Source organism: Oncorhynchus mykiss, chromosome 4 (assembly GCF_057628025.1).
Source record: "Oncorhynchus mykiss isolate SJ-2025 chromosome 4, ASM5762802v1, whole genome shotgun sequence".
Taxonomy (NCBI): domain Eukaryota; kingdom Metazoa; phylum Chordata; class Actinopteri; order Salmoniformes; family Salmonidae; genus Oncorhynchus; species Oncorhynchus mykiss.
The window spans coordinates 21,912,952-21,939,285 of record NC_143025.1 but is presented as its reverse complement, the minus strand read 5'-3'; the positions used below and the strand labels follow the sequence as shown (position 1 = coordinate 21,939,285).

The following is a 26,334-nucleotide window of genomic DNA, read 5'->3' as shown; positions in this document are numbered from 1 at the left end:
ACCATGTGTATGTGACCAATAACATTTGATTTGATTTGAAAGGGCTTCTAAGAATATATGTTTGACTAGGTTCTGTAGGCTATTTGTGATACAAACTTTGGCAAAACATATAGGTCTATGGGCTAGGCTATATGATGTGTACCGCTATGATTTGAAAAAGTAGCACAAAGGCATGCGCTTATTCTTGCCTTAGAGTGCACTCGCTGGGCATCAGTGATAATAAGTGATAACATTAGTGATGATAAGTGATAATACATCATTCACAAGTGATAATATTGTCACCCATCAGACTGTTCTCAATTTAATCTTGTCTTTACATATACTAAATAATATACGTGTGAAATTAGTTTTGATTGGACCATTATCATGCACCTGTCGAAAACATACATTTCAACCTATGCACTTAAATAGCAAATGGAGGGCGCTTTTCCCACAGTTACTCTTCATGCCAGCCAGGTAGGCTATACTCCTGTTGTAAAGCAAAGCAACGTGCTTAATATTTGGAAAGTTGAGAAATGAATATAGTAGGCTTAGCCTATAGGAAGCTGATGGGATCCTCCTGTTTTTATACTGTTTTCTCAAGCCCATACAAATGTTGAGCAACATGAACTCATGGGCTCTCGAAGTGTTTGATTCGATTTTCGATTACATTTGCATTGATGTCAGAGTGATTAGAGGAACAACAAAGGGAGGCCATGCATGACTTAAACGTAAAAAGGAATACATTTATTAAACAAAATAATAAATACAAAACATAACATAAGCTGTGGACATCTGTAGGATCAGTAGTGTATGCAGTGTGTGGATGAGTGGAGAGGGCATTGTCTGGTGAAAACAGACCAAAAAAACAAAAGATGGACAAAGCCAGCCTGCCAGTCAGGGAAGAGAGTGTTGGCTGATGTGGCCACCCTTTATAGCCTGCAGACCAAGACTTCTGCATCTAAGTGCTTGCGCTTGTCAGGAGAAACACGTTAGAAGTGCTGCCTTATTGGCTAAGCATCTCCAACATCCGCATCATGCTCAATGAGATGAGTATCAGACAACAGTGCAGAATAACTTTCACTGAGTTCAATTAACTCAGCACGTTTACCGTTTACCGTGTTGTATGGTGAAAACAGACCAGAAAACCAAAAGGTGGTGGAAGCCAGCCTGCCAGTCAGGGAAGAGAGTGTTGGCTGATGTGGCCACCCTTTATAGTCTGCAGGCCAAACCTGCCCAGGTGTGCCATATCAGCTGACAATCCTCCCAGCTCTGCCCACTGGCCTCCTGCAACAACAGACTACCAAACAGGAGATCCCAGCAGACAGAGTGGGAGGGACGACCCCCCCCCCCTTAAGAATGGTGTTCCACCACAAACCTGAAACAAAAACAAAACAGAAACAACCCTCCCTCTCCCACCTCAGCAACCTCTGATCCTAAGGAACATTTTAAGAGGGAGAGAAAGAGAGACAGAGTCGGGGAAGCAAGAGGGATACAGGAGAGGACAGGCAAGTTGCCCAAAACAATAACAAAGAACTATGGCATGAGAGCGTGGGACAAAGCATCAGCAAGGACATTTTCTTTGCCCTTAATATGGTGAATGTCCAAACTGTACAGCTGCAAAAACAGCGCCCACCTCATAAGCCTCTGATTAGGGTTCTGCAAGGTCCGCAGAAACATCAGGGGATTATGATCTGTGTACACCATGAGAGAGGTGCCACCTGAACCAACAAACAATTCAAAATGTTGGAGAGCCCAAATAAACGCAAGTGGTTCCTTCTCTAACACAGAATAATTGAGCTGGTACGAGTTAAACTTCTTAGAGAAGTAACTAATTGGACGGTCCACCCCTTGGACATCAGCCTGCAACAGAACAGCGCCAGCACCTACATTACTAGAATCTACATGGAGTATGAACGGATCATTCAAACAAGGGGCAACAAGCACTGGGGAAGAGCACAAGTGTCTTTACATTCTCAAACGCAGCTTGACATCTGTCTGACCAAATATACTTCACCTGAGCCTTAAGCAAGTCGGTCAGGGGTGCTACCACTGAGGAGAAGTTCTTACAGAAGCTTTGAAAATAACCAACCATACCGAGAAAGCGCATAAGCTCCTTCTTAGTCATGGGAGGCGGACACTGCTCAATAGCTTCAACTTTGGCATGCACTGGGTGAACCACACCCTGACCGACCACTTTGCCCAGATAAATGACCGCTGCCTTAGCAAACTCACATTTGGCCGGATTACCTGTCAAACGCGCCCAAGCCAACCTATCAAACAATGCTTGAATACGTTGGACATGCTGAGACCAGGTGTCACCATAAATTACCACGTCTTCCAAGTACACCGCACATCCATCCAGACCAGAGACAACACGGTTCATGAGGCGCTGAAATGTTGCAGGTGCATTACGCAAACCAAAAGGCATAACTATATAAGAATACAGTCCAGACGTTGTGATGAAAGCACAAATCTCCCTTGCTCTAGGAGACATGGGGACCTGCAAGTACCCTTTTAGAAGATCAAACTTGTTCACACATTTTGCAGAATCCACTTGATCAACACAATCTTCCATAAGAGGAAGAGGAAAGGAATCAGGCTTTGTAATGTTGTTAACTTTGAGATAGTTTATGCATGGCCTTAAAGATGCATCAGGCTTCTTGACTAACAGACAAGGGGAAGCCCAACTGGAAAAAGAATATTCAGCAATATCGTTATCCAACATGTACTTGACTTCTGCATCTAAGTGCTTGCGCCTGTCAGGAGAAACACGGTAGAAGTGATGCCTTATTGGCTAAGCATCTCCGACATCAACATCATGCTCAATGAGATGAGTACGAGAGGGCGTATCAGACAACAGTGCAGAATAACTTTCACTGAGTTCAATTAACTCAGCACTTTTAATGTTTACCGTGTTGTATGGTAAAAACAGACCAGAAAACCAAAAGGTGGTGGAAGCCAGCCTGCCAGTCAGGGAAGAGAGTGTTGGCTGATGTGGCCACCCTTTATAGTCTGCAGGCCAAACCTGCCCAGGTGTGCCATATCAGCTGACAATCCTCCCAGCTCTGCCCACTGGCCTCCTGCAACAACAGACTACCAAACAGGAGATCCCAGCAGACAGAGTGGGAGGGACGTCACAAGCGTGAACCTGCAGGAGCGAGTCACTGCTTTGATGTTTGCAGAGAACAGCAGGATGTTGTCCAGGGTCACGCCAAGGTTCTTTTCACTCTGGGAAGGTGACACCATGGAGTTGTCAACCGTGATGGAGAGGTCTTGGAGTGGGCAGGCCTTCCACGGGAAGAAGCGCAGCTCTGTCCTGTTGGGGTTGAGCTTGAAGTGGTGGGCCGACATCCAAGCTGAGATATCTGCCAGGCACACAGAGATTTGTGTCTCCAGCTGGGTGTCAGAAGGGGAGGCGGAGAAAAGTAGTTGAGTATCATCCGCATAGCAATAACAGGAGAGACCATGTGAGGATATGACAGAGCCAAGTGACTTGGTGCATAGAGAGAAGAGGAGAGGGCCTTGAACCGTACCCTGGGGGACACCAATAGTGAGAGTACGTGATGCAGGTTGTCGGTCGGCCGGACGTCACTAGTCGCAGGATTAGTGAGGTCATAGGATGCAGAAAGGGAGGATAGTAGGATCAAAGAGGCAAAATCAGGAGACAGAATATTTAACCAGTCTAATACATCTATTTAATATACACCATAACAATAAATCCATGGGCCTCCCGGGTGGCGCAGTGGTTAAGGGCGCCGTACTGCAGCGCCAGCTGTGCCATCAGAGTCCCTGGGTTTGCGCCCAGGGTCTGTCGTAACCGGCCGCGACCCGGAGGTCCGTGGGGCGACGCACAATTGGCCTAGCGTCGTCCGGGTTAGGGAGGGATTGGTCGGTAGGGATCTCCTTGTCTCATCGCGCACCAGCGACTCCTGTGGCGGGCCGGGCGCAGTGCGTGCTAGCCAAGGTTGCCAGGTGCACGGTGTAGCCTCCGACACATTGGTGCGGCTGGCTTCCGGGTTGGATGCGCGCTGTGTTAAGAAGCAGTACGGCTGGTTGGGTTGTGTATCAGAGGACGCATGACATTCAACCTTCGTCTCTCCCGAGCCCGTACGGGAGTTGTAGCAATGAGACAAGATAGTAGCTACTACAACAATTGGATACAACGAAATTGGGGAGAAAAAGGGGTAAAATTCAAAAAATAAATAAATAAATCCATTATTATTTTAAGTAGGTCTAAAGAAACATTATGGTATCAAGAAAATGTATTTCAGAAGAACAGAATATGATTTGGCCTTGTGTATGTTATCTGGCTATGCACCATGATATAGGCTGTAGGCTTGTTCCTTTAGCTGACAAGATATGCTTATAAGTCCCGTGTCATTGGTTTATATTAAATAATTTTATAGTTAGAAGAATATAATTTAACTTAGCTGATCCTTCTATTTTAAAGGATGTTTTTCCCATTCCGGAGTGAGTATGAGGGTTGAATGAAGGCATATGAAGGTCGAATGAAGGCATATGAAGGTTGAATGAAGGCATATGAAGGTCGAATGAAGGCATATGAAGGTCGAATGAAGGCATATGAAGGCTGAATGAAGGCATATGAAGGTCGAATGAAGGCATATGAAGGTCGAATGAAGGCATATGAAGGTTGAATGACGGCATATGAAGGTTGAATGAAGGCATATGAAGGTTGAATGAAGGCATATGAAGGTTGAATGAAGGCATATGAGGGTTGAATGAAGGCATATGAAGGTCAAATGAAGGCATATGAAGGTCGAATGAAGGCATATGAAGGTTGAATGAAGGCATATGAAGGTCGAATGAAGGCATATGAAGATCGAATGAAGGCATATGAAGGTTGAATGAATGGTGAACGTAAAAGTGATGATTTGAAACAGGTCCTAAAGGCTACGCTAGATTTAGAGTTATTTGACAACTTTAGATGTTCATGATACAAACTTTAGAATGACTTAGAAAATCAAAACATACTGTATGTGGACTGCATGATGCGAGTAAAGGCTATTGATGATTTCAGAAAATTGCAAAAAAGCTTGAGTTGTGTTCGTTGCCTCAGGCTGCACACACTGTTCTCTAATCAAGTGACCATATTATCACCCATCAGACTATTCTCAATGCAATATTGTCTTCACTAATATGTTAAATTAGTTTGGATTTAGAATGGCCCATTATCAAATGGGCATGAACAGGAGCAGGAGAAAAAAAAGACCTGTCATCTGCCTGTTAGTTCAGGTAGGCTACTCCGGTCCGGTTATTTAAAACCTCTTCAGTCTTCCCCCTCCTTTTTCAAACATTCTGTTAAAAATCGCGCAACATTTCAGCGTCCTGCTACTCATGCCAGGAATATAGTATATGCATATGATTAGTATGTGTGGATAGAAAACACTCTGAAGTTTCTAAAACTGGTTAAATAATGTCTGTGACTATAACAGAATGTGAACAGCAAGCGAAATCCCCCGAAAAACCTGGTCACAAAAACCACAGAAAAGTATTAATCCGCCAGTCTCTGAGTTGTTTATGGCAAGCAAAAATATATAGCAGGGAGCTTGCAGTTCCTACAACTTCCACACGATGTAGCCAAAAACGTCATTTTCATTGACAAAAATCCTTTGTGTCATGACAAATAGATCTTCATTCCGTCCAGCATACAGCAATCGATTTTGGAGGAGAGAAAAAGGGACATTGTTTTCTTGAGTAGCTGCTATTGAATACAGATCGCCCAGTGATCAATTTGATCGCTTATTAACGTTTACAAATACCTAAAGTTGGGTTACAAAAGTAGGTTGAAGTGTTTTGTCAAAGAATATAGGCAACTTATATAATTTTAAAAAATGACGTCGCGTGTTGGAAGAGAGCTTTTTTCCTGAACCAGACAGGCTATACAAATGGATATTTTGGGCATACATGGACGGATTTAACCGGGAAAAAGACCCAATTGTGATGTTTATGGAACATATAGGAGTGCCAACAAAGAATATCATCAAAGGTAATGAATGTTTTATATTTTATTTCTGCGTTTTTGTGTAGCGCCGGCTACGCTAATTATTTTGTTTACGTCCCCTTCAGGTATATTGGGGTGCTGCATGCTATCAGATAATAGCTTCTCATGCTTTCGCCGAAAAGCATTTTAAAAATCTGACTTGTTGGCTAGATTTACAACGAGTGTAGCTTTAATTCAATACCCTGTATGTGTGTTTTAATGAACGTTTGAGTTTTAACGAGTACATTTAGCATTTAGCGTAGTGCATTTGCATTTCCAGGTGCCTAGTTGAGACGTCTGCGTCTCAAGTAGGATCAACATTAACTCAGTGCATCAACCACATCAACCAAGCCTCTCACTGCGTGACAGGTGATATTCTGTCCTGTATGCAGTGGTGGAAAAAGTACCCAATTGTCATACTTGAGTAAAAGTAAAGATACCTTAATAGAAAATTACTAAAGTGAAAGTCACTCATTAAAATAGTCTAAAAGTATTTGGTTTTAAATATACTTAAGTATCAAAAGTAAATGCTAAAATGTACTTAAGTATCAAAAGTAAAAGTATAAATAGGGGGCGTAATATATGGGGCGTAATATGCGGTAGGCTATGTATTGTATAACGAACTCCACAATCATTATTTCAATTCTGTTTTTTTTTCAGACTTGGGCTCATATAGACCTTTGCATATGTATAAGCTCTAATATGTGTATTGTGTTTTGAATGAATCTTCACCTTACAAAGCGCTGGCCTTTCTAGGGAGTTTTTCCTAGCCACCGTGCTTCTACACCTGTATTGCTTGCAGTTTGGGGTTTTAGGCTGGGTTTCTGTACAGCACTTTGAGATATCAGCTGATGTACGAAGGGCTATATAAATACATTTGATTTGATTTGATTTGGCCATTTCGTTGTGTTAGGCTTTGAAACAACATCCACAATGACCATGTTTTCCACTCAGTTTCAACCTGTTGTTGAATACAGTGAGGTGAGTTTTGAAACCACAATACTGTTTTGATGATAAGTGTTTGATGTGATTTTTTTATTGCATTGATGTCAGAGTGGTTAGAAGGACAATAGAGCCCTGAGTACCAGGCCATTAGGACCCTATGGAGGGACAATAGAGCCCTGAGTACCAGGCCATTTGGACCTGATGGAGGGACAATAGAGCCCTGAGTACCAGGCCATTAGGACCCTATGGAGGGACAATAGAGCCCTGAGTACCAGGCCATTAGGACCCTATGGAGGGACAATAGAGCCCTGAGTACCAGGCCATTTGGACCCTATGGAGGGACAATAGAGCCCTGAGTACCAGGCCATTTGGACCTGATGGAGGGACAATAGAGCCCTGAGTACCAGGCCATTAGGACCCTATGGAGGGACAATAGAGCCCTGAGTACCAGGCCATTAGGACCCTGCTGGAGGGACAATAGAGCCCTGAGTACCAGGCCATTAGGACCTGCTGGAGGGACAATAGAGCCCTGAGTACCAGGCCATTAGGACCTGATGGAGGGACAATAGAGCCCTGAGTACCAGGCCATTAGGACCCTATGGAGGGACAATAGAGCCCTGAGTACCAGGCCATTTGGACCTGATGGAGGGACAATAGAGCCCTGAGTACCAGGCCATTAGGACCTGCTGGAGGGACAATAGAGCCCTGAGTACCAGGCCATTAGGACCTGATGGAGGGACAATAGAGCCCTGAGTACCAGGCCATTAGGACCTGGTGGAGGGACAATAGAGCCCTGAGTACCAGGCCATTAGGACCTGATGGAGGGACAATAGAGCCCTGAGTACCAGGAGTTGGATACTACCCACACATGTCCAGACTGCATAAAAGGAGATTATCGTGACTCAATGGTCATGTAGAATTTTACTGCGGTCATGACTCATGAGTGCTGGTTTGGCGGTAATACGGTCACCACAACAGCATAGAATTAAAATGACAAGATGGAAAAGTGAGTGAGGGAGAAATGAGCAGCCCTGTGCAACCACCGCGATGACCAGATGCTCTCGGACTATGAAAGAAAACGTAGTCAGATGAAGAGAGAGCAGCTGGAGTAGCAGTGTTCTCTAGGTTGATCCATGTCTCCATCAGGGCCAAAAGGTCTAGGGACTGAAGGGCAGCATAGGCTGAGATGAACTCTGTTCTTGACCGCAGATCAGCAGTTCCAAACGCTGCCAGAGGCTAGGAATTCCACATGGGTTTTGCGCACAGGGTGCAGTAAATAAATGTACTAAAACGGAATCAAATTGAAATTTCAATGTTCAAATGGTACCACAAAGAAGGTTGGAGTTCCACACAGAGAATCTTGACTTGAATGGGAATATCTGTTGTTTTAAGTTATACTGTCAATCTTCCATAGGAAACCTATTGAAATCATAGAAATAAAGACAATAGAATAGACATGACCATTTCAGTTAACATTTGATGGTAGGTGGATCAGCAGTCATCTTTGTGGTAGTAATTAGAAGTTAAAAGTTCAATTCACATTCCAATGGTGTACCAACTAAATTGCAGTGGTCTAAAGGGATAGGTCCATTCTATTAATTATATTTCTATTATTGAAATGACACCCGACCTGTATTCAAGAGCATGTTGTGTCCCAACCGGCAAAACACAAAAACTTAGATGATGGGAAAAAGGGTTTAAACTAAAACAATTTTAAACAATCTGTGTTTAACGTCACTTTAAATATTGGCGTTAAAGGTTTAAATACTACACAAAAAATAAAAAAAAATCCTAATGTTTTTCAATAAATAATAAAATAGCTTGACAACACTGTTTGTAAGCTTTTAAATGATATAAAACTCAACTGATGATCTTTTCCAGTGATGAAGACATGGATGTCTCATGGTATGGTTTGAGCATCTTTATCTCCCGAATGTTTTGGCATTCAGGTCCAAAATGTCACTTTCTGACCACTTCTTCCATGAGGAAACATCTCTGGAAAGTTTTGTTTCAATCAATCACTGCTCACACAAACAATGCCAATTATTCCCCCGTCCTGTTGTTTTTGGATGGCTTCAGAGCCTGTCAAGAAGCGGAGTGGCTTTGGGCCAGGAGGGGAGGAGGAAAAAACAAGATACACTTGCTGCAGTGAATGACACCAAACCACAAAACATCTGAATTGTTGTTTTGTGGCTTCCTGCAGCTATGTGGAGCAGAGCTGGATTTCATTAGGCAGTTGAACGTCCATCACTCTGCTCTCTTGTGCTTTGTTTGGAGCAGTCTCAGGGCCTGGGCACATGGAGGGGTTGGGAGTGGAGTCTCTGGGCTCGTCCAGACTCAGAGAGAAGCCTGTTTATCAACAGCTCAGCTCTGTTCTTTCTTCTCCTCTCCTGCTCTCCTCTCCTCTGTTTTGCTCTGTTCTGTTCTGTGTGCAGCAGGAACTCAGTGACCCACCAGCTCAGCTGTCTGCACTGCTGGCTGTTACACACATTCACAGCAGCCGCTGGCCACTCTCCCTCTCTCTCCCTCTGTTGCTTTCTCTCTCTCTCTCTCTCTCTCTCTCTCTCTCTCTCTCTCTCTCTCTCTCTCTCTCTCTCTTTCTCTCTCTTTCTCTCTCTTTCTCTCTCTTTCTCTCTCTCTCTCTCTCTCTCTCTCTCTCTGTGTTTCTTACTCTCTCTGTCTCTCTCTGGGTCTCTCCTATTCTGGAATTCTCACTTCTCATCTCTCTTATCTGGCTCTTTTTCTAGCTCTCTCTGTTTCTTTCCCTATCAAATCAAATCAAATGTTATTTGTCACATGCGCCGAATTCAACAGGTGTAGTAGACCTTACCGTGAAATGATGAATTCAACAGGTGTAGTAGACCTTACCGTGAAATGATGAATTCAACAGGTGTAGTAGACCTTACCGTGAAATGATGAATTCAACAGGTGTAGTAGACCTTACCGTGAAATGATGAATTCAACAGGTGTAGTAGACCTTACCGTGAAATGATGAATTCAACAGGTGTAGTAGACCTTACCGTGAAATGATGAATTCAACAGGTGTAGTAGACCTTACCGTGAAATGATGAATTCAACAGGTGTAGTAGACCTTACCGTGAAATTATGAATTCAACAGGTGTAGTAGACCTTACCGCGAAATGATGAATTCAACAGGTGTAGTAGACCTTACCGTGAAATGATGAATTCAACAGGTGTAGTAGACCTTACCGTGAAATGATGAATTCAACAGGTATAGTAGACCTTACCGTGAAATGATGAATTCAACAGGTGTAGTAGACCTTACCGTGAAATGATGAATTCAACAGGTGTAGTAGACCTTACCGTGAAATTATTAATTCAACAGTAGACCTTACCGTTAAATGTTTACTTACAAGCCCTTAACCAACAATGCAGTTCAAGAAATAGTTAACAAAATATTTACTTAATAAATTAAAGTACAAAATAAAATAAAAAGTAACACAATAAAATAACAATAAAAAGGCTATATACAGTGCCTTGCGAAAGTATTCATCCCCCTTGAACTTTGCGACCTTTTGCCACATTTCAGGCTTCAAACATAAAGATATAAAACTGTATTTTTTTTGTGAAGAATCAACAACAAGTGGGACACAATCATGAAGTGGAACGACATTTATTGGATATTTCAAACTTTTTTAACAAATCAAAAACTGAAAAATTGGGCGTACAGAAGCCTGAAATGTGGCAAAAGGTTGCAAAGTTCAAGGGGGCCGAATACTTTCGCAAGGCACTGTACTGGGGGTACCGGTACCGGGTCAATGTGCGGGGGTACAGGTTAGTGGAGGTCATTTGTACATGTAGATAGGGGTAAAGTTACGATGCATCATACTCTCTTTCATTATTTCTCACAGTTTATTATATATCTCCCTATTTCTTTCCCCCATCTTTCTCTTATGTATATTGTGAACATAAAAAGACGAAAACAGTGAGGATAAAAATGTAAGAATTGTTTGCAGGATCCATAGAGTTTGATTTGAGGCAAGAGAGACAGAGAGGGAACAGCGAGAGAGAGATGTGGGCTTGGAAACACATGGCGTTTAGTGGTCGCTCAAAGAACACATGTTCCTAACATGGGCAGGCTGAAGTAGGCTGCCTGGCCTGGCCCAGGCTCACCAGGGGACGTGTCCCAGAGCCCAGAGTCTAGCAGTCTGAAGGGCTGGGGCCCGGCTTGGAACAAGTGTCTGTCCTCCCATTACTAAGGGGAAATGGCTTCCACATTGGTAGTTAATGGAACTAAGACCTGCCTGGGTCAACAGGGTTTGAAGTGCCCCAGGGTTGCTCTATCCATCCATTCACATGTTAGAGTTACTGTACAGCGCAGGAGTTAATTTAGACCTACATTTGTGTTTATGTTGGCTTGAACCGACTCTTGGTAGTACAGGTTGTGTTTTAGGAACGTTTCCTGGCATCCTGTGGTGTCAGTGTTTTAGTTAGGCACCTGGGAAACATTGCAATCAGTCTCACTTCTGCTGCTGAAAGTACTATGTGCCGTGTGCTATTCTCTCTATAGAGGCTAGTGGTTGTGTCTGTGTCCCTCTGTTTTCCTTCTGCCTGCTCCCTCTGACCTGTGACCCCTGTCTGTCTCCCTGCAGCACGTGGGCTGTGACCGGATCCTGAGCTCGGACGTGCGCGAGGACCGCTGCCGGATGTGCGGGGGTGACGGGAGCAGCTGTGAGGCCATCGAGGGCCTCTTCAATGACTCCCTGCCTGAAGGAGGTACGGTGTGATATACAGAGCAGGAGTCCCTTCACCACAATACTGCTAGGAAGAAATCTTAATCATGTTCTTTGAAGCTTACTGCACTATGGTGGTCTCTACAGTAAGAGTTACACTATAAACCCCAGCATACAGTACAGTATGTGGGTACAGTTACAGTAGTGGTAGTGCAGTGGCAGGAGGTATCAATAACTCTCTGAGTAAGGGGGTTGTGGGCTGAGGAGTGGGGGGTTCAGAGAGCCCAGGGCTGGGGGGGGTGGTGGTGGGCCCCTCTCTCGGGCAGGGCGGGCATGGACTGACAGACACTGAGGGGACTGTTCTTTTCCAAACCTTGGTAGCAGGACACGTCTCTCCTTTTAAAAAACCCTGATTGCTGCGTTTCTCTCCTCGCACGCTCCACTCCCTCCAACACCACTTCTAGAACAGGCCAATAGCACATACTGTACCTCAATTAGACTGGGGAATAGAACTGAAAAACACAAATAAAACGTCAAAGAAAAAAGGGCCTGTGTTTTGGACCAGGGAGCTCCAGCAACGTTCTTAGAATGAGATGTAGTTACGTTTGAGGCATCCACAAGAGAGATTATGCAACCTAATTGTTTTATGGAAATTCTAACAACGCGTGCATGCATTTGTGCATTTGGATTCTGACACAAGCTAAATATGTGTTGGACTGCTGCCTTGCAATGTGAGTTAGGAGTCCTCAGACATTCTGAAAGTAATGTATAATTATCTGTTCACATGCGAGCTCTCTAGTTGCATGAGCTACTTAATCTAACGGTTAATCATATAGAGTTACTGGTGAATATCTATAGTACACGTGCCTTGCCTTGCCCTGCCAACACCCCTTCCCTCCCTCCTGTAGGTGCAGAATGACCTTTTTTTCCGGTACCTATTCCAGTCTAAACACTTTGGCCGTGATTAATGGTTCGTGATGAATTCTGTGGAAGCAAGTCAGGGGAAAACTGATACAGCCCAACCAGATGACACAGAATTAACCATCAGAGTCTCTTAGAAAACCAAGCGGTTGTCGAGGGCTTGAGGAAGGCTCAGCCTATAGCTGCTCAGTTCTGATCAGGAGACACTCCCGAGGTCTCGGTTCCATCATTCCATCATAGTGACGGTTGGAAGGCTTGTGGTCCTCTGTCCAATTATAGAGCCGTGGGTCATACGTGATACTGCATAAACCTTATGCCTTCTTTTATTTTTTGTTTTACTGAACCTTTATATAACCTGGCAAGTAAGTTAAGAACAAATTCTTATTTTACAATGACAGCCTACCCTCGGCCAACCCTCCCCTACCCCCGGCCAACCCTCCCCTACCCCCGGACAACCCTCCCCTACCCCCGGACAACCCTCCCCTACCCCCGGACAACCCTCCCCTAACCCCGGCCAACCCTCCCCTAACCCGGACGACGCTGGGCCAATTGTGCACCACCCTATGGGTCTCCCGATCACAGCCAGTTGTGATACAGCACGGGATCGAACCAGGGTCTGTAGCAATGCCTCTAGCACTGAGACGCAAGGCCTTAGACCGCTGCACCACTCGGGAGCTAAATATGCTCTTATAATAAGGGGACCATGAACTCTCTTTTCCTTTGGGGGGAAGGCTGCAGGGAGGGAGGGGTGAGTGGGTTTTTCCTGCACCCGCTCGGGGGGGGGGGGGGGGGGGATTGCAGGTGGGCACGTGGCAGACAGTTTTAGGTGAAGTTCAGCCAGTGTGGGTTGTGGTAGCCCTGCGACTGCGGAGCCAGACAGGTCTATTCTAGGCCCTCTCCCTCCACGACAGCAGCAGCTCTCCTCACTCCACCCATCTACCTCCCCCCTCTGGAACCCTCAGAGTGGACACACCCTCCTGAGGTGGCCGCAGCTCAGTGGCTGGGACCACAATGGCCATCTCAGCCTGGGCCTACAGCCTGCCCGACCGCCTGACAGGTCTATTCTGGGTCTGGGCTGATTTATGAGCCACAGAGTGCTCAGTCATGTCTACAGGTTTTTTTTTATGTCTCTGAGGCTCAGACCAATCCTCAATCCTAGGAGGGTTTAAATAGGGTTAGTTGTCAGGCACTAACCAAGCAGCAAAGCTGGTGTTCTGGGGAGGTTGTTCTGGGCAGGTGTTCTGTGCTGGTGTTCTGGGGAGGTTGTTCTGGGCTGGAGTTCTGGGCTGGTGTTCTGGGGAGGTTGTTCTGGGCTGGTGTTCTGGGCAGGTGTTCTGAGGAGGTTGTTCTGGGCTGGTGTTCTGGGGAGGTTGTTCTGGGCAGGTGTTCTGGGCTGGTGTTCTGGGGAGGTTGTTCTGGGCTGGAGTTCTGGGCTGGTGTTCTGGGGAGGTTGTTCTGGGCTGGTGTTCTGGGCAGGTGTTCTGAGGAGGTTGTTCTGGCCAGGTGTTCTTGGCTGGTGTTCTGGGCTGGTGTTCTGGGGAGGTTGTTCTGGGCTGGTGTGCTGGGGAGGTTGTTCTGGGCTGGTGTTCTGGGCAGGTGTTCTGGGCAAGTGTTCGTGTTCTGGGGAGGTTGTTCTGAGGAGGTTGTTCTGGGCTGGTGTTATGGGGAGGTTGTTCTGGGCTGGTGTTCTGTGCTGGTGTTCTGGGCAGGTTGTTCTGGGGAGGTTGTTCTGGGCTGGAGTTCTGGGCTGGTGTTCTGGGGAGGTTGTTCTGGTCTGGTGTTCTGGGCAGGTGTTCTGAGGAGGTTGTTCTGGCCAGGTGTTCTTGGCTGGTGTTCTGGGCTGGTGTTCTGGGGAGGTTGTTCTGGGCTGGTGTTCTGGGGAGGTTGTTCTGGGCTGGTGTTCTGGGCTGGTGTTCTGGGCAAGTGTTCGTGTTCTGGGGAGGTTGTTCTGGGCTGGTGTTATGGGGAGGTTGTTCTGGGCTGGTGTTCTGGGCTGGTGTTCTGGGGAGGTTGTTCTGGGCTGGTGTTCTGGGCAGGTGTTCTGGGCAAGTGTTCGTGTTCTGGGGAGGTTGTTCTGGGGAGGTTGTTCTGGGCTGGTGTTATGGGGAGGTTGTTCTGGGCAGGTTGTTCTGGGCAGGTGTTCTGGGCAAGTGTTCATGTTCTGGGGAGGTTGTTCTGAGGAGGTTGTTCTGGGCTGGTGTTATGGGGAGGTTGTTCTGGGCTGGTGTTCTGTGCTGGTGTTCTGGGCAGGTTGTTCTGGGCTGGTGTTCTGGGCAGGTTGTTCTATCTAGTGATTTACACCTAAGAGTGATGATGGTGCCATATTCTCCTGTGCCTCTGCAACCTTACTACTCCCATCTGGTGTCTGCATTCTCACCTGAGTTATCACCTCCTCCATCTCTCTGTCAGCTGCTCTCTCTCATCTATCTTTCTAGGTTTTCTCTTTCTCCTCTCCATCTGTGTAGTCTACCTGCTCTTCATCTCTCAACCCCCCCATATCTCTCTCTCTCTCTCTCTCTCTCTCTCTCTCTCTCTCTCTCGCAGTCTGTGCAGTCTGTAACTCTGGCAGTGGTGGAGGGTTACTCAGGGGTTAAGGGCTGGGGGTTTATTGCTCTTTGGCTCTCTGTTTACCACACAGGCCCCTGATTGTTAACAGAAAAACCTCTCCCTCTCCGGCCGCCAGGAACCGCAAGTACAGAGCTGGGTTACTGAAATTACTCACAGCACCGACTGCTACTCCAGAGAGGGGTCAAAAGCCAAGCCTCTCCTTTCCTCAGCGGTCGCACCATTGGAATGGATTATTAAATTATTTCTTCTGTTTTTTTATGCAAGGCTGAAGTTATTTACAGGGCTGTGGTGGCTGGCTGGATAGCACAGCCTGGCTTCAAACATGGTTACTGTACTCTAGCAGAGGAGCTGAACGTTGCCCAGGAATTTGGTTGGAATCCGAAAGGCTCTGCTTATTCCATTGAAGTCCCACAGAGTAAAACACTACTTATACATCATTCTCCCTCCAGTATGTCAGTGAATAAAACCTCCACCTCTTGCCTTTCTCTTCTTTCTTTGTGTGTGTGTGGGTGTGTGTGTGTGTGTGTGATCCCATCCCAGGTTATGAAGAGGTGGTCAGAATCCCCAAAGGATCCGTGTTCATTCACATCCAGGAGCTCAACGTCTCCCTCAACTTCCTAGGTGAGAGTTCATGTCTCTTCTGTGTCACGCAATGTGTTATACTGTTATGACTCATGTTCTATTCTCTAGTGTGCATTCAGACTCTCAAAACTAGAATTAAAATGTAAGTGCATCGTCACATCATCAATGCTGTTATTATAATTGACTAATACTTACCTGCCCGAATTGTTCAGTCTCTTAGATTAAATACCATGACTGTTTTCTCATTAGCTGGGAATGTTGTATGAAATGTCTGATGCAACATACTTCAAATTAGTGGATTCGGCTATTTCAGCCACACCCGTTGCTGAGAGGTGTATAAAATCAAGCACACCGCCATACAATCTCCATAGACAAACATTGGCAGTTGAATGGCCTCGCTGAAGGGCTCAGTGGCTTTAAAAATGGCACCGTCATACGATGCCACCTTCCCAACAAGTCAGTTCATCAAATGTCTGCCCTGCTAGAGCTGCCCAGGTCAACTCTAAGTGCTGTTATTGTGAAGTAGAAAAGTCTAGGAGCAACAACGACTCAGCTGCAAAGTGGTAGGCCACACAAGCTCACAGAACGGGACCGCCGAGTGCTGAAGAGCGTAGCACGTAAAAACCATCTGTCCTCGGTTGCAACACTCACTACCGAGTTCCAAACTGCCTCTGGAAGCAATGTCTGCGCAATAACTGTTCGTCGTGAGCTTCATGAAATGGGTTTCCATGACCGAGCAACCACACACAAGCCTAAGATCACCATGCGCAATGCCAAGCATCAGCTGAAGTGGTGTAAAGCTAGCCGCCTTTGGACTCTGGAGTGATGAATCACACTTCACCATCTTGCAGTCCGACGGACAAATATGAATTTGGCGCATGCCAGGAGAACCATACCTACCCAAATGCATTCCAACTGTAAAGTTTGGTGGAGTAGGAAGAATGGTCTGTGGCTATTTTTCCTGGTTCGGGCTTAGTTCTAGTGAAGGGAAATATTAACTCTACAGCATACAATGACATTCTAGATGATTCTGTGCTTACAAATTTGAAGCAACAGTTTGGGTAAGGCCTTACATACTTTTGGCCATGTAGTGTACTTTGGCGATATTGTTATCAACCTACTGCATACCCCTTAAATATATACATATTTGTGTGCAGGGTGTGCTATTAGCATGCTATCACTCATAAGGGCAGAGTGGTAGAATAGCTAGCCATTGCTAGCATTCACTGGTTTAAGTTGAAGTAACTTTTGAGTGTAATGGAGTTGACTGGTGACTATGACATGACTATATATCATTCACGGCATTTGGACTGGAGCTATAAACATTATTTTAAACTATGAGTGCCATTATTGCTTGAGATCAGGCTTGGCTGAACTGCTTTCAATGGGGGAAAATTGCTTCCTTTCCCCGCTTCCGTGATTTGATTTGAAAACGTCACTTCTCCATGTGGACCTATACATGCTCTCGTTTCTTCTCTGCTCCAGTGCTGAAGAGTAAAGGAGAACAGTTCTTCATCAATGGGAAGCTGACCATCGACACCCCTCGTAGGTTCGACATCGCAGGGACAACCTTCCACTACCGCCGGCCCACTGACCAACCTGAGACCCTGGAGGCCCTGGGGCCCACCAACATGACCATCATCGTCATGGTAACAGGCTAGCTGTGTGTGTTACTATGTGTGTGTTACGCTAATCATTCTATGTGACAACATATGTGACGTGTGTGCGTGTGTGTGTGTAGGTACTGGTGAGGGAAGAGAACCCAGGGATCCACTACCGCTTCAACCCTCCAGTCAGCAGAAACCTTTTGAGTGGATATGCCTGGCACTACACATCCTGGTCCCGCTGCTCTGCACTCTGCGCTGGGGGTACAACCACTCCTGGCTCTAATACTCTTTACTGTACTATACATTGGCTCTATCCCTACTCATTGATTGATTGATGATTTTACTGCATTATTAGGAGCTAGTAACATAAGCATTTCACTGCAACCGCTATGGCATCTGCTAAATAGTGTACTCTACCATTAAACTTCAATTTAATTTGATTTTGAGGGTTGAGAAATACATACAAAGCCATATTTATACAGATAAATCTCTTAGCCAATATTAATTTCATATTCTTGAGCTGCAGGACGCCTCGTGGTTAGAGTGTTTGGCCAGTAACCAAAACGTCACTGGTTCAAATCTCTGAGCTGACCAGGTAAAAAATACAATTACAAGTCTGTTGCTGTGCCCTTATAAATCTCAGTCTGGGTTAGGTTGGCATAGGGATGTTACGGTGACTGTATTACTGCCACACCTGTGGTCATGAGTCATCAAGGCAATCAAATTCCACGTGACCGTTTAGTCACGGTAATTAGGCTTCTCCTAACTGTTGCTGCTGATGATTATTAGTAACCTACCAAACTTGCTAACTGCCTGGTACTCAAGCACTCTATTGTCCCTCTAATCACTCTGACATCAGTGCAAATGTAGTCGAAAATCTAATCAAACACTTCATGAGAGCCCATGAGCTCATGTTGCGCAACATTTCTATAGGCTATGCAATTACGTGACAAAACAGAGTGATGGCCTCTTAAAAAGTGGAGGATCCTATCAGCTTTCTACAGGCTAAGCCTACTATATTTCATTTCTCAACTTTCCTAATATTAAGCACGTTGCTTCTCTTTACAACAGGAGTATAGCCTACCTGGCTGGCATGAAAATGAACCACAGGAAAAGCGTCCTCCATTCACTATTTAAGTGCATAGATTACATGTCTTTTTTCCCTCTGCCCCTGTTTCCAGACAGGTGCATGATAATGGTCCATTCTAAATCAAAACACATTTCACACATATAAAATGTAGATGTTCCAAAGGTCTGCATCAGTGATTGTAGGCTATTCGTGGAAACCAGGAGTTGCTAAATGTGTTTACGTTAATTAACGGTCAATTACCGTGAGACCGTCAGTTATTTGCTTGACAATCACTGACTGACAATTTTATGACTGCCGCAGGCCTACCGTGGGCATAATTTGAAAGCTTGTTCTATTGCCAACATGACAAGCTGAGTTATAAAATATGACCTTACAGTCTTTCAAAGGGCAATTCAGAGAAACGGATCGTAATTGTGGTGTGCATAGAATGGAGTTCAGGTGAGTGTTCAGCAGCAAATCGGTCACCGTGGCAAATTTTCTTCACAATAGACAAACATAGGCTCATTCTGTTCAAAACAACATAGGGTATGACAGCATGTCATCTTGTAACTGTACATCAAACATAGTGATCATAAACGTTGACACTGTATATAGCATGAGTTTTATCATATGGAAATATGAAGTGCACATTTGGACTCGAGGGTGTTCTGCCACAAAATCTGAAAAAAAACACTTCATGAGAGCCCATGAGCTTGTATGATATCGAAGCAGTATTTATTATAATCCTCAACGTCTCATCTTTCAAAATAAATTGAATCCTCTTAATTTACAGCATTTCTCTCACTCAGCCAAGAAAACATTTTCAAAAGTTGCCGAATTAGGGGTAGGAATTAGGCAACTTCTTGTCGTGTGCGGCGCTCAAGTTCAGAACGGCCTTCAGTCAAAACCCATACAGAGCTGTGATGTCGTGTATAGAATGTTACTGTACTGCCAATGCTGTTCAATTTAGGCGTTTATCAGTGACCAAATCTGCCATTTATAACCCGTATGCAGGTACGAGTGTAAAGGGTTAACCCCAATTGCTCCAGGGGCACTGCACAATGGTGACCCTGGCAGTGACCCACTCCCTGCGCGATTCTCAGGGGGGAATTGGGTTAAGCAAGAAACACATTTTTTTTAATGCTTGTACAACTGTATAACATGACAAATATAAGCATATTATTATTATTATTATTATTTTTTGACTAATGATCCATTTAGCTGCTGTGCAGGGCTGGTTACATTATATAGACAGTACATTGACCCAGTGGCTCACTCAGGCACATACTACATGGAACACTATTCCACATCAAGTAACTGATGCCAGCAGTAAAATTCTATTTAAAAAAACAGATAGAAAAACACCTTATAGAACAGCGGGGACTGTGAAGCAACACAAACATAGGCACAGACACATGCATATACATATACACACACACACAATAACATACGCACCATACACACACATACACATTGATTTTGAACTGTAGATATGTGGTAGTGGTGGAGTTGGAGCCCTGAGGGCACACAGTGTGTTCTGAAATCTGTGTATTGTTTTAAAATGGTATAAACTGCCTTAATTTTGCTGAACCCCAGCAGCTAATGGGGATCCATAATGAATACAAATACTAATACGTGCACAGTGCATACCCCTCACTTTCTCATAGGCTTTCTCATATTCCCTCTCTCATACATACACATTACACACACACACTGGTACATGGTGGCTTCAGAGTTTTCCTAACGTAACACTGGCCCTGGGGAAACATGGGAATGGAATGTCCATGAACAGAGGAACTGTGGGGTTGGTGAAACTGCAGGCGTTCATGTGGGTCTTAGGTAAACGTTGCTTTCTTTCTGTCGCGGGTTAATGATCCAAAGCAGCCAGCCTGATAAGAACTCATTCACTTTGCTTAAAAGCACATTTACTTGACCTTATGTCAGCAAAACAAGTGAATGGAGGAGGGCTTGTACAAGTTCTACACGGTGAAGAATACACAGGGTGAGCTGCATCAGATGAACGACCAAAGGAGTTCTGACTGTATTCTAAAAGTGTTCTAAACCTCCCTCTGTCTGTCAGGTGGTCAGACCCAGCAGGTCGTGTGTAAGAAGCAGACGGATCACACCGTGGTCTACAACCACTTCTGTGACAAGAAGAGCAAACCCAAAGACAAGAAGCGAGCCTGCAACTCTGAGCCATGCTCCCCAAGGTGAGTGTCAGTGTATCAGTCCCACGGCCTGTGTGAAGCTCCTCTGTGTGAACGTAATTGGTAACGTAATTAACCTATATACGCAGTTTAAGTATGTGTGTGTGTGTGTGTCTATGTGTGTATGCACGCACGTGTGTGGTAGTGGGACAGTATGGCATCCTGCTAGACTAAGATCTGTCCGGGTGTCTGTCTCCCCAAGCTGGTGGTCTGGGGTGTGGTCTGAGTGCAGTCGCAGCTGTAACGGGGGCCTGAGGACCAGAGAGGTGTTGTGTAAGAGGAAGATCTCTCCTACAGAGGAGAAGGTCCAGGACGACAGCGCCTGTACTCCTCCACGACCACCTCTCACTGAACCCTGCAGCAACCACACCTGCCCCCCCGAGTGGCTGGCCCTGGACTGGTCAGAGGTATACCCAAAATAAACTAACCCTACTATTTTGTATTTAATCTAACTAGTGGAATCTAGAGATTTTAAGAAAAAAAGTGAGTAGTTGCTGACCTTGACACTTTCTGTACCTATGCAACATTTCTGTGTGTAATCAATGCCACCTGCTGGTTGGGCTTTGTACTGTACGGGTGTGCTCTGAGGCTGTAGAGGTTAGAGCTCTCAGACTTGAATAACCTCTGCCCCATATCTCTCTCTCTCTCTCTCTCTCTCTCTCTGTCTCTCTCTCTCTCTCTCTTCCCCCCCACCCCCCCAGTGTAATCCCAGTTGTGGTCCCGGGTTCAGGCACCGTGTCCTTCTGTGTAAGCGTGGGGAGAGTGGAGACGTACTGCCAGAGTCCCAGTGTCCCAAGCATGGGCGTCCCACCACCAGGGTGCGCTGTAACCTGCAGCGCTGCCCACCACCCATGTGGGTCACAGGGCCCTGGGGAGAGGTAAGGCTGGGGGGCTTGCTGGGACTAACTTGGGCTCTGCTATGTATTGAACTACTCTCATTCAACTATACCTCCTAGGTCCTCTTGTTTTATCTAGTGAAGTGAAGAAAAAATACTTGACAATGTTAATCATTCCTGTTCAGATTTGTAAAGTGATCTATTATCCATCTTTGCTCTGGCTTATTTGTGTGTACTCCTAGTTTGGTGACCTCTCTCTCTCTCTCTCTCTCTCTCTCTCTCTCTCTCTCTCTCTCTCTCTCTCTGTTGTGTGTCAGTGCTCGGCCAGGTGTGGTCTGGGTCAGGAGAAGCGCTCTGTGCAGTGTCTCGCACAAACCGGCCAGCCGTCCAATGAGTGCCCAGACCTCCAGCGCCCGGCAGCCATGCAACAGTGCAAGAGCAAATGTGACCTCAGTAGCCTACCCATGGACATCCCCGAGGGTGACCCTGAAGGTCAAAGTTCAACTCTCTATTAGTTACCTTCTCACTGTATTCTCCTGCAGGCTAAATATCCATCTAAGTGGTTCATTATTTTAATTTTGAGTATTTTATATATTTTTCCCTTCCAGAGTGCAAAGATGTGAACACAGTGGCGTACTGCCCCCTGGTGCTCAGGTTTAAGTTCTGCAGCCGCCCCTACTTCAGACAGATGTGCTGTAAGACCTGCCAAGGACACTGACCCCTGAACCAGACCGAGAGCCAGACCAGGAGGCATCCCCAGCGGGCCCAGACCAGACCAGGAGCCACTCCTAGCGGGCCCAGACCAGACCAGGAGCCACCCCTAGCGGGCCCAGACCAGACCAGGAGCCACCCCTAGCGGGCCCAGACAAGACCCACTGAGCTGCACATTCCACAGGGGGGAGGGACAGCCCAGCCAACGCACCGCAGAGCATCCTGCCTGACATCCGTGGACAGAGAAGTAGATGGCGGGAGGGTGAGAGAGAGAGAACTGTACTTTTATCCCGCACTCTGAAAGTGCCCTATCTTATACCAGCTTTGGGGGCACTGCTGTGAAGACCAGATGAGCTGCTGGGATATCTCTCTGTTGCTATGTACGTACACTATATATGCAAAAGTATGTGGACACCCCTTCAAATTAGTGGATTCGGCTATTTCAGCCATAACTGTTGCTGACAGGTGTATAAAATCGAGCAAACAGCCATGCAATCTCCATAGACAAACATCAGCAGTAAAATAGTCTTACTGAAGAGCTCAGTGACTTTCAAGATGGCACCGTCATAGGATGCCACTTTTCCAACAAGTCAGTCAGATTTCTGCCCTGCTAGAGCTGCCCCGGTCAACTGTAAGTGCTTTTTTTGTGACGTGGAAATGTCTAGGAGCAACAACGGCTCAGCCGTGAAGTGGTAGGCCACACAAGCTCACAGAACAGGACCACCGAGTACTGAAGCGCATAGCGAGTAAAAATCATCTGTCCTCGGTTGCAACACTCACTACCAAGTTCCAAACTGCCTCTGTAAGCAACGTCAGCACAATAACTGTTTGTTGGGAGCTTCTTGAAATGGGTTTCCATGGCCAAGCAGCCGCACACAAGCCTAAGAACCCCATGCGCAATGCCAAGTGTCGGCTGGAGTGATGTAAAGCTATCCGCCATTAGACTCTGGAGCAGTGGAAATGCCGTTCTCTGGAGTGATAAATCACGCTTCACCATCGCAGTCCGACGGACAAATCTGGGTTTGGTGGATGCCAGGAGAACCCTACCTGCCCCAGTGCACCTAACCAACTGTAAAGTTTGGTGAAGGAGGAATAATGGTCTGGGGATGTTTTCATGGTTCGGGCTAGGCCCCTTAGTTCCAGTGAAGGGAAATCTTAACGCTACAGCATACAATGACATTCTAGAGGATTCTGTGCTTCCAGATTTGTGGCAACAGTTTGGGGAAGGCCCTATTTCAGCTTGACAATGCCCCCGTGCACAAAGCGAGGTCCGTACATAAATGGTTTGTCGAGGTCGGTGTGGAAGAACTTGACTGACCTGCACAGAGCCCTGACCTCAAACCCATCGAACACCTTTGGGATGAATTGGAACGCTGAATGCAAGCCAGGCCTAATCGCCCAACATCAGTCCCCGACCTCACTAATGCTCTTGTGGCTGAATGGAAGCAAGTCCCCGCAGCAATATTCCAACATCTAGTGGAAAGCCTTCCCAGAAGAGAGGATGCTGTTATAGCAGCAAAGGGGGGGACCAACTCCATATTACCATATTAATACCTGTGATTTTGGAATGAGATGTTCGACAAGCAGGTGTCCACATATTTTTGGTAATGTAGTGTATATCCTTTAAGGGTTTGGTGCTACTACTATTGCCATGCTGGCCACAGGACTGGCCAAAGTACATTGTTCAGCTTAGTTGTGTTTCTCTGTTGTTTATTCAGTGGCTCAGTCTTACCCTGAGCCACTATGTCCATACAGACCTTTACTTGTATATTTACAGACGCTATTCCATGTGTACACTAAATCTACACTGTACAATTGAAACTGTTCTGATACTTTACTATCACTTACCCAATGTAATGTTTATTATCTGGTGGCTGTTGCCAACTCACTTGGTCTTCTAAGTTATCTTGTCAATGCTTTGTCTCAGAACAAAATCTTTTTGAAAAGGGTTTGAATTGCACACAAGTCTGACTAGTCATAGGGATAATGTATGTTCATTATTTGGGACTTGTCTTGAAGACTCTACTTAACACTCTCGATCCACGGTCCGGTCCGTGTTCATAACAGTTTACTCGCCTCTGTCTTGCCATTTTACGGGACCCAGCGAGGGCTGGTAAATGATCGGTTCAGTTCACGTCTAGCAGCAAACCTCAACACTTCTCTCATACTGTAGTACTTACTGTACATGTTTAGATACAGGCAAACCTACCATAGCCTCATCAATGTGAACAATGCTACATGGTAGTCTGTATTAGTCACGTATACAGTGAGTGGAAACACACCTCTGATTACATCGGAACAGAGACCCTCCCATGCACCCCATGCACCCTGGCCTTGAGTGATCATTCTCTCTGATAGCATGGCCTTCCTACTGTGCCTTTAATGGTCAACCAGTTTACTTGTCTCTAATATGCTACATGTACAGTAACTGCCTTCTTACAAATTCATCCATCTACTGGGCTCACACTCAGAACCAGCCCTTAATGTCAGCTCTCAATGAAGGAACTGATTTCTATTGGAGAAACTAGGTTGCTATTACTCTCCTGATGGTGCTTCTGAATGGTGCTATTTCTTAGCTAATTGTTGTCGTTGTTGGATGTTATTCTGTTGAATATTGCATGGTGGTAAGACTTTACTTGACACCCAGTGTCATAACACATTATGACACGGTCATAATCATGTCATAATATGGTCATAACACTGTCATGACCCATATATTTACACCTGTTGTGACATATATTGCATTATTTTATGGCTGGTTATGACACCTACATAAGAGTGTCAAAACCAACGTTTATTCAAATGATTATTTTCTGCCAAGAAGTTTCCTTTCATTTGAAAATGTGTTTCTTAAATCCTTTGTTGTAATAAATTCTTTACAGTCATGTTTTTTTCATCATATTTTAAATCACTTTATGACACTGTCATGAAGCATTATGACCATCAGAATCATAAATGCCCTTATCAGTCATCAGTCAAAAAGAGGGTGTCTTGTCCTGCTCCTGAAATCTGGTCCTGCATTCATCTCAGTCATCAGCAACAGAGCAATGGGGTAGGTGCATCAATGTGTGCGCAATTACAAAGAGAATTGAATATGATACATTTCAACAACAAAAAATATATAACATTAACATAGTGTTGACACGTAGGCTATGGTGTAATGGAATGTTTTGCCTTGTGTGGTAGGTTTTGTGGGTTCTGACACTCTTATGTAGGTGTCATAACCAGCCATAAAATAATGCAATATATGTCACGACAGGTCTAAATATATGTCATGACAGTGTTATGTCCATATTATGACAGGTTATGACAAGTTATGTCAGCTGTTCTGACATATGACATGGATATGATCGTGTCATAACTTGTTATGACGCCGGGTGTCAAGTAAAGTGTTACCAAAATGGTTTTGTTTGAGGTTGGTGCCAAAGTCACAGTTGTGCTATATCAGTTTATGAGAAGATAAGGTAAACCTTTATTTCCCCACCTTTAGTAACTGGGTATGGGACCCATATCTGTTAACAATTTCTGATACAACTGGTTGTCAGCACACTACCTGATGCTTTGCTACACTATCTGACCGATAACATAACAGAACTGTTTTAATGAAACAAGGTGTCCTATTTGACTGTCTGAATATGTAAACGAAGTACGTTTTGCCTTCAATTTTGAACCATTTGTGTCCATGGTCATGGTGTGACCTCAGAGACAAACTGTTTTATCAAATAAGAGGGATAATATTGTTTGTTTGTTGTTGTTTTCACATGCTAAGTGTTACAGATGTGTACTGTATTTGAATTACTATAGAAACATGCCCCCGTTCCCCATCTAAAACCTTTGAAATGAATATATTACAGTGAATAAATATGCCGCATTGTTAATAAATGCATCGAGAATTGTGTGCTTTACTCTCTCGCCACAGATTTGCCCGTTTTAAACCCTGACATTATGTGATTATCCATCTATTTCTGTATCTCATAGATTCTTAATGAATGCTCGTTTGATTTAATGGCACTGACCATACAAGAAGTGACAGCACAATTGTGCACGACTAGAGATCAAGTGACACAACTAAATGTTGATCTAGAAAGAAAGTTCACCGATAAGGACAAAAGAGAGAACTTTGTGACCAATGTGGAAAACGTTTGTGATTAACTTGAAGAGACAAAGACAAGCATGTGGGAAAAGGTTAATCTTGGCACTGTGGAGTACAA

At 45.1% G+C, this 26,334-nt stretch overlaps 1 protein-coding gene across 3 annotated transcripts in view; it reads left to right on the top strand.

The window, feature by feature from the left end:
- LOC110521508 (A disintegrin and metalloproteinase with thrombospondin motifs 6) overlaps positions 1 to 26,005 on the top strand; it is a 67,382-nt gene extending 41,377 nt beyond the window's left edge. For all 3 annotated transcript variants that reach the window (XM_036968614.2, XM_090231475.1, XM_090231476.1), the window contains 9 exons: positions 11,542 to 11,665; positions 15,652 to 15,732; positions 17,179 to 17,342; positions 17,435 to 17,561; positions 20,450 to 20,579; positions 20,779 to 20,983; positions 21,278 to 21,454; positions 21,730 to 21,904; positions 22,021 to 26,005. In XM_036968614.2, coding sequence (XP_036824509.2) covers positions 11,542 to 11,665; positions 15,652 to 15,732; positions 17,179 to 17,342; positions 17,435 to 17,561; positions 20,450 to 20,579; positions 20,779 to 20,983; positions 21,278 to 21,454; positions 21,730 to 21,904; positions 22,021 to 22,130 — 1,293 coding nt within the window. In that variant the 3' untranslated portion in view covers positions 22,131 to 26,005. The remainder of the gene's footprint in view (positions 1 to 11,541; positions 11,666 to 15,651; positions 15,733 to 17,178; positions 17,343 to 17,434; positions 17,562 to 20,449; positions 20,580 to 20,778; positions 20,984 to 21,277; positions 21,455 to 21,729; positions 21,905 to 22,020) is intronic.
- The last annotated feature ends 329 nt before the right edge of the window (positions 26,006 to 26,334 follow it).